The sequence below is a fragment of the Athene cunicularia genome (genome assembly GCF_003259725.1).
Source record: "Athene cunicularia isolate RWA chromosome 23 unlocalized genomic scaffold, athCun1 chr23_part1, whole genome shotgun sequence".
Classification (NCBI taxonomy): Eukaryota; Metazoa; Chordata; class Aves; order Strigiformes; family Strigidae; genus Athene; species Athene cunicularia.
The window spans coordinates 3,205,550-3,218,091 of NW_020799130.1; the positions used below are offsets into that span (position 1 = coordinate 3,205,550).

General features: G+C 45.7%; 1 protein-coding gene across 1 annotated transcript; it reads right to left on the bottom strand.

Moving 5' to 3' along the window:
• Positions 1-892: 892 nt before the first annotated feature.
• On the bottom strand, positions 893-3,975 carry LOC113488274 (O(6)-methylguanine-induced apoptosis 2-like). The gene is made up of 3 exons (XM_026863354.1): positions 3,889-3,975; positions 3,041-3,206; positions 893-1,163 (listed from the first exon to the last, which is right to left on the bottom strand). Exons 1-3 carry the CDS (start codon positions 3,944-3,946, stop codon positions 1,160-1,162), a joined length of 228 nt encoding a protein of 75 aa, XP_026719155.1. The 5' UTR covers positions 3,947-3,975; the 3' UTR covers positions 893-1,159.
• Between the last annotated feature and the right edge of the window lie 8,567 nt (positions 3,976-12,542).

Genomic DNA, 12,542 nt, shown 5'->3' on the forward strand with positions numbered 1-12,542 from the left:
AAGGCCAGGGTCAAAATTCGGCCCCGTTCCCTGCGGGGGTTGGCCCTTGGCCCCCGAGGAACAGCTCCAGCTGTGGCCAGGAGTCAGGCAGCTGCCCCGGGGCCCACCTGCAGGGACCGGTGGCATGTCACCCTCACTGAGGGCAGGTCCCTCCTCCTGTTTCCCCCGGGCGTTTCCCAACTACAAGCTGCAGGAGGTGTTTCTTTTCGAGTTTTACTCATCTTTAGGTCAGGAAAGCTCTGGTGAAGCCCAGGGAGGGCAGGAGAGCCAGAGGGGTGTAAACCCAAGGAGACTGTGCTGAGGTGCTCTGTGATGCCACTCCCCAGCCGGGGCACGGAGGCTTTTCCTACCATAAGGGGTGATTCCCCCCACGCCCTCTCCCTGCAAGTGCTCCTCTCTTCCAAGCAAATAGAAAAATATCACAGGTGAAACGTCGGTTGTACCAACAGCCCGAATGATATGATAGTTTTACACACGCACCAGAACTCACAGAACCTGTTTGTCAAATGCACTGACAGTCCATGATGCTTTAATGGCCTTTACATTGCAAACATGGGTTGTTGGTTTTTTTTTCAATCTTGCTGTCAAAAATAATATTGTAAAATACAGACCAGCAAGTTAGACAAAGAGCTGGTGGCCCGGATTTTAGTGCTGCTGCTGCCATGTTGCTTCTGTGGGGCCCTTTGGATGACATCAGACCATCTAAAGGTGTCAAGGGAACGCTGTGCTCCGATCTTACAGGGATTTAGACACTTACTGTCCCCTGTTCACAAAAGGAACTACACGGCCTGTGCTGCCAAGTTCGGTGCCTTTCAGAAATGGTGTGTGTTTTCAGGTGTCCATGTGCCTTTGTGGGTGAGCTCTGCTAATTTCTGTGCTTCGTTTTTTTTACCCTGTTGTGCAGGCAATAGCGCTGTTTAGTCACACTGGTGTTTTCTGTGAGAGTGAGAATTACTTCAGAACAATTCTTATTTTTACCTGGCCCAGGGAACCCTTCCTGTCCATCGCCCTGTGTTTGAGAGAAACGCAGCACAGGAGCAGTTCTGCTCTGGAGACACTTTGTCATCCACAAGGTCCCACTGTGGGACCTTCCCCCAGGCGAAGGAGGATCTTTACAAACAGGTGGGATTGCTGGAGCAGAGGGACTCAAGCAGAATTTCTACCTATGAGGAGAAAAAGAAATTTGAGGAACTTGTCCCACCCTAATGGGGTTTTATGTCTGGAAAAAAAAAAAAAGCTGTAGTTTCTGTTAAGTGCCTTGAGGAGGGGGATGCTTTTAGGCCAAAGTTTTTGGGAAATGATCTGGGGAAAAAAGGGCCCAATTGCAACGCCATAGACAGCCTGCTTTGATTACTGTAAAATAGAAAGACTTGCCAGTGGTCCAGCCTCTGCAGAGACCTGGCTGCTCAGCTGCTCCAGAGCAAGATAGCGCTGAGACCAAGACAGTGATGCCAAATGACTCCAGCTGGGAGTTCCTCCCATCCTCTCCCACCTACTGAAACAGGAGAGGGAGCAGGCTCTAACCCCAGCGGTTGGGCGTGGAGTGTTTTTGTGTTTTGTGATAACACAGACTGGCGACCTTCTCTCCTCCTATTTAATTCGCCCTTTCCTCTAGCCCTCTGTCCTTATCAAATGCCACTTGGCATTGCTTCCCTCCCTGCCTACAGCTTCCCACTCTTTTTTACAAAACCCCTGTTACAAGATAGAACTGTTGAGAGATGTAGTAAAGATACATCTGTTGGGTAAGGAGAGCCGTGGGCTTTCTCATGTTCTCATTCTTTTCCATGGTCAGGAATTTATTGTTGATCTTAATCTTAGGCCAGGCAATGTCACTGCATGGTGACAATAAATTTACTTGAACAATTTACTGATAGACAGATTTATTTGTTTTATAAGGATACCAAGGGGGAGGAGGGCTTGGGAGAAGGGAGTTTCCTTTCATGCCTTTTAGTCTCTTTGAACCAAGTGGTAGGATGGAGTACAAGGGAATGGTGGCTCTCGCTTGAAGGAATTACTTGAGACTTTTACAGGCCTCTCTCCAGCTCTAATTCCCAGCTTTAGCAGGGGCTGAGGAAATGCCCATGTTTTACCCATCAGGCTCCTTGAGATGATGTACAGCCACGAGCAGGGCCAGAGGAGGCCATGAGGATGGTTGGGGGGTTGGAGCACCCCCTGTGAGGACAGGCTGAGAGAGTTGGGGGGTTCAGCTGGAGAAGAGAAGCTCAGGGGAGACCTTAGAGGGGCCTCCCAGGGCTGAAAGGGGCTGCAGGAACGGGGGGTGGGACTCTTGATCAGAGGGGGTAGGGATAGGACTAGGGGTGATGGTTTTAACCTGACAGAGGTCAGATTTAGATTAGATCTAGGGAAGAAATTCTTCCCTGTGGGGTGGTGAGGCCCTGGCACAGGCTGCCCGGAGACGCTGTGGCTGCCCCCTCCCTGGAAGGGTTCAAGGCCAGGTTGGATGGGGCTTTGGGCAACCTGGGCTAGTGGGAGGTGTCCCTGCCCAGGGCAGGGGGAGTTGGACTAGGCCATCTTTAAGGTTCCTTCCAACTAAACCACCCTGTGATTCTGTGATCCCTTCCCATTCCTGCCCTGTGGTTCCCAGATTTGACTCTTTATGCCCAGTGTGTTCCTCTGGGGGTGAGTTTAGGCACTGGCAACACAAAAGGAACACAGCCTAACGCTTAAAACCTCTGCCTGGGATTTGAAGGATTTATTTTCCAGGTCATGTGTGCTCTGGCTTCTTGCTCTGTACAATGGGGATAAGAAATTACCCCTACATCATAAGGGTGGTGCAGTATTTAATTACTGTTTGTAAATGTCTGAGAGATCATCTGATAAAGGTACCTCTGATACACTGCTGCAGGGTGTTATCAACCCACACTCCCCTTCAAGGCAGCACACTGTAACACTTCCACCTCTGGGCCAGTTCCTCTAAACCTGTGGCAATAACTGGCCCCATTGGACCAGGTGGTAGATCACTGTCTGACATATTGTCATTTGTCCCATCAAAGTGTCATGTTTTCCAGGCTGGACTTACCTGAAAGGAGTTTTCTTTGCTTCCTTGGTAGGTTTATGTGGCTGGTAGGTTGCAGGCTCTGGAATAAATCTGTACATCCTTGTTAGGCAGGAGGTCTTTGACTGGAAGGAAGATGTTATACCCTTGGGAGACACCTTGAGGAGGGAATCGTTGATGTTGTAGTGACCTACAAGACAAACAGGAAAGGGATGTAAATACCAAACAAGGCTGCAACAGTGACTCTGAGGAAGGAGAGTGCATCAGTCAGTGAATGTAATACAAGGAAAAAGAACCGGTATGACAGGACTGTGTGGGGAAATCGCTTCTGGATTTAAAAAGTGCTGTCCTGGGCAGAGCTTATTTCGAGGGACACTGATAAGGCAATACTAACCTTCATCCTGAGCACAGGAACGGAGATGTTAGCCATCTTAAAGAACCAAACAAACAGGAGGAGAACTCACACATGGTATAACTTGTAAAATAAGGTACAAAGCTACGTGCCCTCGCACTCCAGGTCTCGAAGCTCACCAGGCAATGGGCCAGGAGTAGACTTCTTTTGCAGCTGGAGTACTGTGGAGCTTGGTACATTATGCACTAATGTGGCTTCTCCTGAAGCCTCCGGCATCTCCACCGAGTTGTTGGGGTGTTCTAGTGATTCCTTACGGCTACTCAGAACTGTTGGGATGGTTTCTGGGTGGTTGTCTCAGCAGACGTTCAAAGGGACTTACTCTTGGAAGGGAGGCTCACTGGTGTCCTGCCTTAAGAAGCTCTGAGTGACCTGAATTTGTGTGTGACGGTGATCTGCACCCTGGAGGATCAGAACCAAAATCACCAGCAACATCTTTCCTTCCAGCTCAAGGCTCATGTACATGGAAAAGGCCATTTTCCAAATTTTTCCAAATTTAATCCTTTTGTGGTTTTGGACATAAACACTGTCTGGCCAGAAATGTTGTTGCTCTGCTTGCAGAAATCCATTAGAGGTCTGTTTCAGAAAAGGAAAAAGGGCTTGTGGATGCCTTTGAATTGACTTTACCTGTGGGTAATTACCAACAAAGGAAAACCCACATTTAAAATCCAGTTGTCTCCAGTGTGAGTGATTCTAATGATACAGCTGTAGGCAGTATTAGCCCCAAAATCCGTGAGTGCTCACCAGTTGTCGGTAGGTCTCTTTGTGACTGCCCAGCATGTAGAGGTTGCATTTCCACAGACGCTGAGGACCTGAAACTCTTGCAGAAAATGTGGGTTTGTGTGTTTAACTGCCGTCTCCAGACTCCTCTGATGTCAGCTCTTAAGTGTCTGGTTTTGTTTAAGTCACCAACTGAGCACAGAATTTGAGGTGGTGCTGCCAAGACGCATCCGGAAGGCACTACGGAGAAAAGATGTCCCGGTGGCTGTCGCTGCTGGGACTGCGGGGTGGGCTGATGTCTTTGAGCTAAGGATGACTTGAAGAATCTGTATTTCGGTTCGTTCAAGCCTGCAGGTAAGTGCTGGAGTGTTTGTGCCCTCCTGCAGCTTGCACCAAAGCTCAGTGCAGCACTGTTTTTACGCTGCCAGCGGTCCCCGAGCTAATTAACTTGGACAGAGGTGCCAGAAGTCCCTGGGGGAGAAGGTCACACTGCTCCTCTGGAGCACTCAGCTACCTGCTGCAGTCACTGCCCTGAAAACGTACATAGAAACACAGTTCATCCACAGCTCCTAAGCTTCACACTCAGAGTGAGAATTGCTCTCCTTACAGTCAAAAAAACGATGGGGTCAAAGGTTGTACGAGGTACCCAGAATCACGAATAGATCACTGGTGAAGTGGGACAAAGGAAAGATTCTTCAGATTCCCAGCATGAAGCCTTAACTCCTTGAACATGCTCTGAGATTTAAAGCCTTTTACTGTTGGCTGATGGATTATTTGACTTTTTTCTAATTGGGCTATAGAGAAAACATCTAATGGTCAAGGCTAATTCAATGATTTAAGTGGAACAGTCCAGTTCAAGCACAAGAATGGGGAGGTAGCAAGAAGACACCTGCATTAAAAATTCGAACACAAAAAGACTGATGCTTTTTCCCTGGTTTTTGTTTGTTTGTTTGTTTGTTTGTTTGTTTTTTTCCCCTTGTGTTTCCTATAGTAAGCTGGTGAAATGCCTACAAGAGTCATGATGTTTAACTGGCTTTATATTAATACAGGGTTTGGTCCTAGAGCTGAAGATGGCTTTGAGGACAGCTCGGGACACTGATTTCTTGTTTCTCACTCATTTTTTTTTCTCCAATATTTATCAACTTTCCGTTGTCACAGCCTCAGAAGCAGATCCTTCAGCTACTAGACAAAAGTTCCTTTTTGCCAGAGAGCAGTGACCATGTAAAGACTGCAGGATCTCTCTGCCTTTTTCTTCTAGATGTCTCTTTGTCTATAGTCATAAATTATCAAACACTGCCATCTTTTAAATAGATAGTTTCCTGTTCTGCTTCTTGTAGGTTAGATATTATCTCCTACAGTAAATCATGAGTCAGTGATTAATTCAAGAAGGCCGTTCCCAGAAGCAAATTCTTACAATGTTAAAAATAATATGATGCGAATCCATTATAGTATGATATAGAAAATAATTATGGCCTGCAAACAAGTTTAATCAACTTAGAACATGCTGGGGCAGATACTCAGTTGGAGTGAGTCATTGTAAGAGAGTTCACAGTCTTAGTGTATGGGTTGTGTGAGCAAACATGATTGCCCCATGTCAGCCGAGTCTCAGTAACTCTGTATGTGTGCTCTTTGCACACCCAAACTGTGAGGTAAGACATGTTTGTTTAAAACACCTTTGCTGAGGTTTAAACTGTATCAAATTACTCTAAAAGCATGAATTGCTTCAAGAACACGCATGCATCCAGTTAAGATGTCTCAGCTGATGAGTGGCAGCTTATTAAGCTCATTAAATTGTGTCGTCTTCGTTCTATCTTAAACAGCTATGCAAAGTCATCAAATATTCCAGCGAGTCAACGTGCCCTGCCTCACCGCACGGTGGATGTATCCTGCATTAAAGTGCAGTTTGAAAGGGGACAGCTCACCAGGAACTGGCTGCAATGCAGACCTGCTGTGCAGAAAAAGACAAAAACTCTCTCTAAAGAATAACAAACCAATCCAAAAGTAATCACAGCTACAGCAAGACACCATTGAAAGGACAGAAAACTCCATTAGCAGTGCGTATGTTATTATAAATTATCTGATAATTGTTAATAACACTTTGTGTTTTGTTAATATCTTCCATCTCTCAAAACATTTAAATTCCCGTGGACTAAAGCTTACAACACGCCAGCGAAGCCTGGTCACCGTGGCATGGGTGGGGAGCATCAGGCACAGAACAGTTAAGTGACTTACACAAGGGTGAATCAGCAGGAGGTTGAGGAACTGAACCTGAAGGCTAGGTCCTCAGCTGATACAAACTGGCACAGCTCCACGGCAAGTGGAAGGGCACAGGCAATTACATCACTTGTACGTACGCAGAGCTGATCCCCAGCTCTGAGGCTGAACCTCAAAACCCAGCACCTGTTAAAGACGTAACATTCACCTGCCTTGAGCTTTTTGGCAGAAGCTCCCTATAACCAACCAACGCAGGTTGGATTTCTGGGATCAAACTCATGCTACTGGGTCTTTCAGTACCAAAGCCAGTGATGTGGCAAGGACAGGGGTTGCTGCTGTCCCAGGGTCAGGGGTGTGTTGTTCTTCCCAAGGTATTGTGGAGTTTCTGCCCAATGTGTGCTCAAGGTCCACGACAGCTTGGGGTTCCTCTGTGACACGGTCGGAGCCGGGCAGCAGATCATGTGGAAATTCTTTTAGATATTGCTACCAAACTGCCCACGGCGGCACAGACCTCTAGTTCCAGTGTTTTCTGGAATATCAAACATCTCTTCATAAACATTATACCTTAGCTGTGACACACCCCCCCCCGATCCTTGTCCTCCTCTGCAAATCTACTTACACAGTATTGATCGGGTGCTGGAGTGGGGATTCCCTCAGTCTTCCCAGCAATGGGTTGTTGGGACATGCTAGAGATTCCCTTGCTAAAATCTTGTTTGGGCTGAAAACATACATATCTAAACAGCTTTAAAACCTTGCTTACAATTGGCCTTCATGGCTGTGAGTTCGAAAAATTAACTAGTTATTATTTTTATTTGTATATCTGTTACTCCAAACAGCTTTCACGGTAAATTATCATCCCAGCTTACAAATGGAGAATGAACGTTGTTTGTACAACTACTTCCTACTTTCAAGTTTAAATTTATTAGGTTTTAAGTTTATGCTGATATCCTTCTGTTTTATATGATATGGGAGAAGCTCACTATTTCATTTTTCTTATTTATCTTGCATACATGTCAAGCCATCTTATTTGTCTTCTTTCTAAATTAAACCTCTCCAGTGTTTTCAGTCTTTACTGGGACTCTAATGATCATATCTCTTCTTTCTAAATTGAGTCTATTTCTGCTGTAGCCTTTTTTTAAGAGTTAGGGTGCTCAAAACTAAGCATAACATTCCAGCTGAAGGTCTCCCAGCAGCATAAATGATGGTATTGTTGTATTTCCTGTATGATTTTCCAAGTCATCACTTGCAGCTCCGAATTTTATGCTTTAATTGTAATTGTGCATTGAGGTAGACATCTTCATTGTTTTAAAGTTATAATCTTTTAATGCAAGTCTCCTGTTGCATAAAAAACTGAGTATTTCTGAGAATGAGGAGGATCAAATTTCTCTACTGTCTACATGGCAATTTGTATAGACTGGGAGCCAGAGCAAATCTAAAATCTCACCTGTAACGTCTGAGTTGGACCTAATTAATTCAGCATGTGGGCAGAATGCATGATTTGCTGTCACCACACCTTTCTTGACTCTGTTCTCTTTCTGGGCCTTTCAAAAAAGGACTGGGCAGAATTCTATTTATAGAGCCAAATAAATCAAAACCTGCCTGTGTCATACATGATACCTCCAGCTTTTCAGATGAGGCCCCACGAAGTGCCAAATGCCCTTGGTAGCATGTCCTACTTCTGCCAATCCCAGAAAAAAAAAAAAAAAAAAAAAGTGGGACTTGTAAAGTCTGGGACCACACAAGATGAAAGAAATAGCTTTGTACTAACATAAATGTGAAATTATTCCAGCGTGTAGGATGGAAAGAGCTGAAGTTCCTGATTTTTAAGGACATCGTACCATTATGTGAATTTGATTAACTGTCTAGTCTGCCACTTAGCAATGGAAAATATTCTGGAAGTAACTGGAAGTGACTTAGTTCCTGTTCTGACTTCAGAGTTGGATTCTGACAGCGATCAGATGCCCCCCCCAGTATCATGTGCATAACAACAAGGGAAAGAGGAAAGGATGCATGAGACTGAAGAACAAGGCAATGTCAGGAGGAGAAAATTAAGTAATCTGGGCATTAATCCACTCATGCAAAGACACGAGGCTGAATGAAGAGATTTGAGTGTGTAGAAGTTTTTGCAGGATCAAGGAGCAGGAAAGATGCAAGGTTAAAAGTGGGGAAATGGAAACCTGCGTAGGATAAGTATATGATTGATTAAAAAACACCATCCAGACAGGACCTGTGGTGATGGCCATACAGCAGCAGCAACCCTGGAATGATTCTTTCGCCCTTAAGAAGCTGAAGTGTCAGCAAGGAGAGTGGAAGCTCTTGCTCTGTTTGGTCTTGCAAAAGAGTAGACCAAAGGGAAGAATAGAAGGGAGTGCGCAGGCAGCGTTTTCTGCTGGAGAAGATGCTGTTGATTTATAGTGAGATCATGGGCAAATCACTTCACCAGTCTGTTTTTCCACTGCAGCTGAGCTGTTTCTTGCTACATGCATGGACAAGTGTAATAGTGCTACTACAGTGCTAAAAATAATAAACCCCAAATATGTGTCACTTCCATTAAAACTGGAAGAGCACCACAAGGAATTGGATCTCAGGTCTCCAGTTCTCATTATCTGCACACAATAATCCTTCCTCATGAAAATGCCACGGGGTTATAAAGCAGATGGTCACAAAAAAATCTTTTCCACATATTTTTCTTTGTACAAAATGCTTCGGGACAAACCAAAAGCTGAGACAGCTGTTGCAACTCTGGGAATTTCAGCAGAGCTGCTCTGACTTACACCACGTTTCAGTTTAGCCCCAGTGTGATACTCCTGGGAGGTCAAACTTACAGGAGATTTCTGAAGATGTGGTCTGAGGGCTCGTCCACATGGGGCAGGCAGGGATCCTGAGCTAGATAATTTATATCAACTCCCAGAACTAGAAGCAGAACAGACACTGCACTACGCTGGTCTTCAGCTTCCACCTCCACGTGGCCCCTGCCACGTGCTTGAGGTTCTCCACACTGTGCTCCATGGACAAGAGGGTTGTGCTGAGGAAAGCAAGATTGGTCCAATTTGCTAGAACTGGCTATTAAAATTGCAGCATTTTTCCAAAGCAGTTGATAAAAAACTGCATCTGCAAGCTCCATTCCCTGGTGTTGCCCAGGCTTGGCCGCTCCTGCTGACCAGCCTGCTGGGGCTTGGATGCAGTCCCATGCTCAGCCCTGCCCCATAAAGGGGAGTTACTCCTTGGGCAGCACGTTCTTGATTAGCACCTTCCAGGATAGCACGTGTCAGGGAAACAGCTACAGAGCCCTTCTCCCATCCAGTGCATCCAGCTCTGGGTTTGGCATGCCCATCATCACCTCAGTGTTGTTGAAAGTAATTGGAGATTAGACAGCTACACACCCTTGGAACTGTGAGACCTACTGAAGTGACTGCACACCTCTGTGCCCTTTGAATGCTTTGAACCATATTCTGGTAACACGAGGGGGCTCAGAGCTGGGAGGTAAGTCCATCAGAAATATCGTACAGACTCCAGTGTTCTGGTTCCCATAGGGATGTGTGAAGACAGTGGTAAACTGGCAGAGTTACAAAAGTGGGTCAACTCACCTGTTAGGTATTCTAGGTCAGGTAGTAAGAAGCAAATAAGCTCTTTAGATCGCCTAAATTACAAGTGGGTAAACTTCATGTACTGGCATTTATCCCTGACTACTTTGCTAAAGGAATGTGCTCCAAAATGGCTTGTACTGAAGAGGACACAGTCAAGTGCTTTTGGTGGAGGAAACTAAGTCAGCAGCCCCCAAACGGTCTAGTGTTAATGGATCTAATGCTTCCCCTCCCCTACCTGGTGCAGTCACTTTTTTTTCTAGGGATAAAGCTTAAGAAAGAATCAGCCAAGCCCTTGTGTAGCTTGTGGTTTGGCTCCCTGCCCGCTCTGCCCTTCAAGCAGGAAATTCTCAAAGGGAAGGGAGTGCTTTGTGAAGCTACCTTAAGACTCTGCCTCTTCTCTTTTAGTCAGAATTTAGCATCAGGTCATCTGGAACTCCTGGAAGCTGACCAGACAGACTGATGGCGCCTACAGAAGGTATTTAAGCAACTTCTCTACCTTGATCATTTTCCCTCATCTTTTGTCCTTTACGTCCTTGATTGCTGTTATTCAGTGCTGAGATAATACACTCCTGATATCACTGAGATGGGAGAGACAAGCAAGGAGGAAGAGATCAAAGGAAGGAGAAGAAAGAGGGAAGATGCCAAATACTTCCTTAATTTACCTACTTTACATACTCGGTACACAGAGTTTCAGAAATTCTTAATATACTTAATTTTCAGAGTTCTGGGGTTACCACGTAGTCACCAGACAACAGGAGACTGTCAGCAGGGGCCACGGGCATCCTCTTTCCACCAGCTGAGGAAGTAGCTTGAAAGCTCGATGCAGAAAGCCCAGGAGGCCCTTGGCACCTGTGAGCGTTGGCTGAACTTGAAAAGAAACCCGGCAGAGTGCAGTCTGGGAAACCAGCATGGTTTTAAAATATCTTTCTGCTTCCCTCTGCTGGCCAGATAACAGATGTAGCAATGTAATTCCTACAAATCGGGGAAGGATCCGGGTGAAGAATAGCAGAGGATGGGAAAGGTCATCTTGTGCTGTCATTACACAAGCGTTAACTCCACTGATTTCTTTGAATTTGCTCCCGAATTCCAGAGGAAATGCAACATACGTGTATGTGTCCTGGAGAGCTCAAGACGACTGGAAATGGGACCAGGGCCAAGGCTGGGTGGGTGAGAGGTGGGGAGATGGTACAGACAAGGGTGCTACATTGTAGAATAATTTCAAGGTTTCAACCAATAATATCACATTACCGTTTTTCTCATCCTGCTATCAGTTGTGATTACAAAGTTAACTTAACACCCTTGATCTAAACTTAGTTGCTATTCTTGTTACAAAACAGGATCATTATGAGTTGAAAAAAAAAAAAAATCAAAACAAAGACATAAACTTCAAACATTTTTGTTACTGAAACCTCTTTGATTGAAAATTAAATCTTTTTTTTTTTTTTTTTCCTGGGTTTGCGATTACTTTCCTATGGTGCTTATAAAGACTGGAGGAAGTCTTGAAGCCTATAAGGAACAGCCAATGATAACAAAATTCTGAATATGGAGATACAGGAAACATGTAAAGACCATGCCAGCGTTCATTTTAAATAGGATGTGTAAGTTAAAGGCAAATCTAAGATTAATGCGGTATGTATGTCAAGAAATTAGCAGTCATTTCTGCATTTAATTTCCCTGTTTTCTTGAAGAAGCAAAGGGAAAAAAAGCATCTTGGAAGTACTACTGTTGATGAATGGGCTTTAAGGGTGACTCAGTGCTGTTAAATTGCTTGTGCAGACCGTCCTCATTTACTGAGTCAGGCATGTAAGTGTTTCTGACCAAGAACAGTGCAGGTCTTAAGATGAGCTCTGCAATTAGAGGGAAGGTTAGTGCAGGGAAGAGGTCTGAGTAATTGCTAGGGACAGGGCTTTTACAGGGGTGGTGTATAGGACAAGGGGCTGGGCAGTGCTGCGAGGGAGCAAACAGCAAACTTTCCACTGTCTTCAAGGCATTGTAACAGGGTTGTGATTCGATAGCATTTCACGTTCCCTTGTGCTGGTTTGCCACCAAGGAGAGCAATGTTGGACCTGAAACACCTCTAACTGGCTGTGGATATAAATTATTTCAGGTGCCACTTCCTCTCGGTTTGTTTCATTAACAAATCCTTGCTGCGCTCTGAAAGAAAAACCTTCGCATGGTTGGGGTTTTCCTTCCTCAGATGAAAAATGATTGTCCCAAGTGCTGTTCCTGTTTGCTACATGGTACCGAGCGGAGCTTTTCTGCTTGAGGTACCTCGTGCTCCAGAGCACCCCTGAGTGTCTGCGGAGAGGCAGGTCGCGTTACAGCGCACGTCCAATGAAACGACGCTGCGGAGCACCTCCATTTTGTTCCTAAAACAAATCAGTCTGAACTACTAACGTGCAGCAGAGAGAGGCTGGAGGGACTGGGTTGGGTTTCTACCGCGATGTAACGGGTCAGCCATAACTGTTCTCTGCGCTCAACGACTGCCTGCGGCCCTGCGCGCACGGGGCGATGGTTCCGGGGGTGAGAGGGGAGGCGGGAGGTAACCGCTGCCGCCGCTCAGCACCTCCCCGCGGGCAGGCGGCCTGAGCACGGG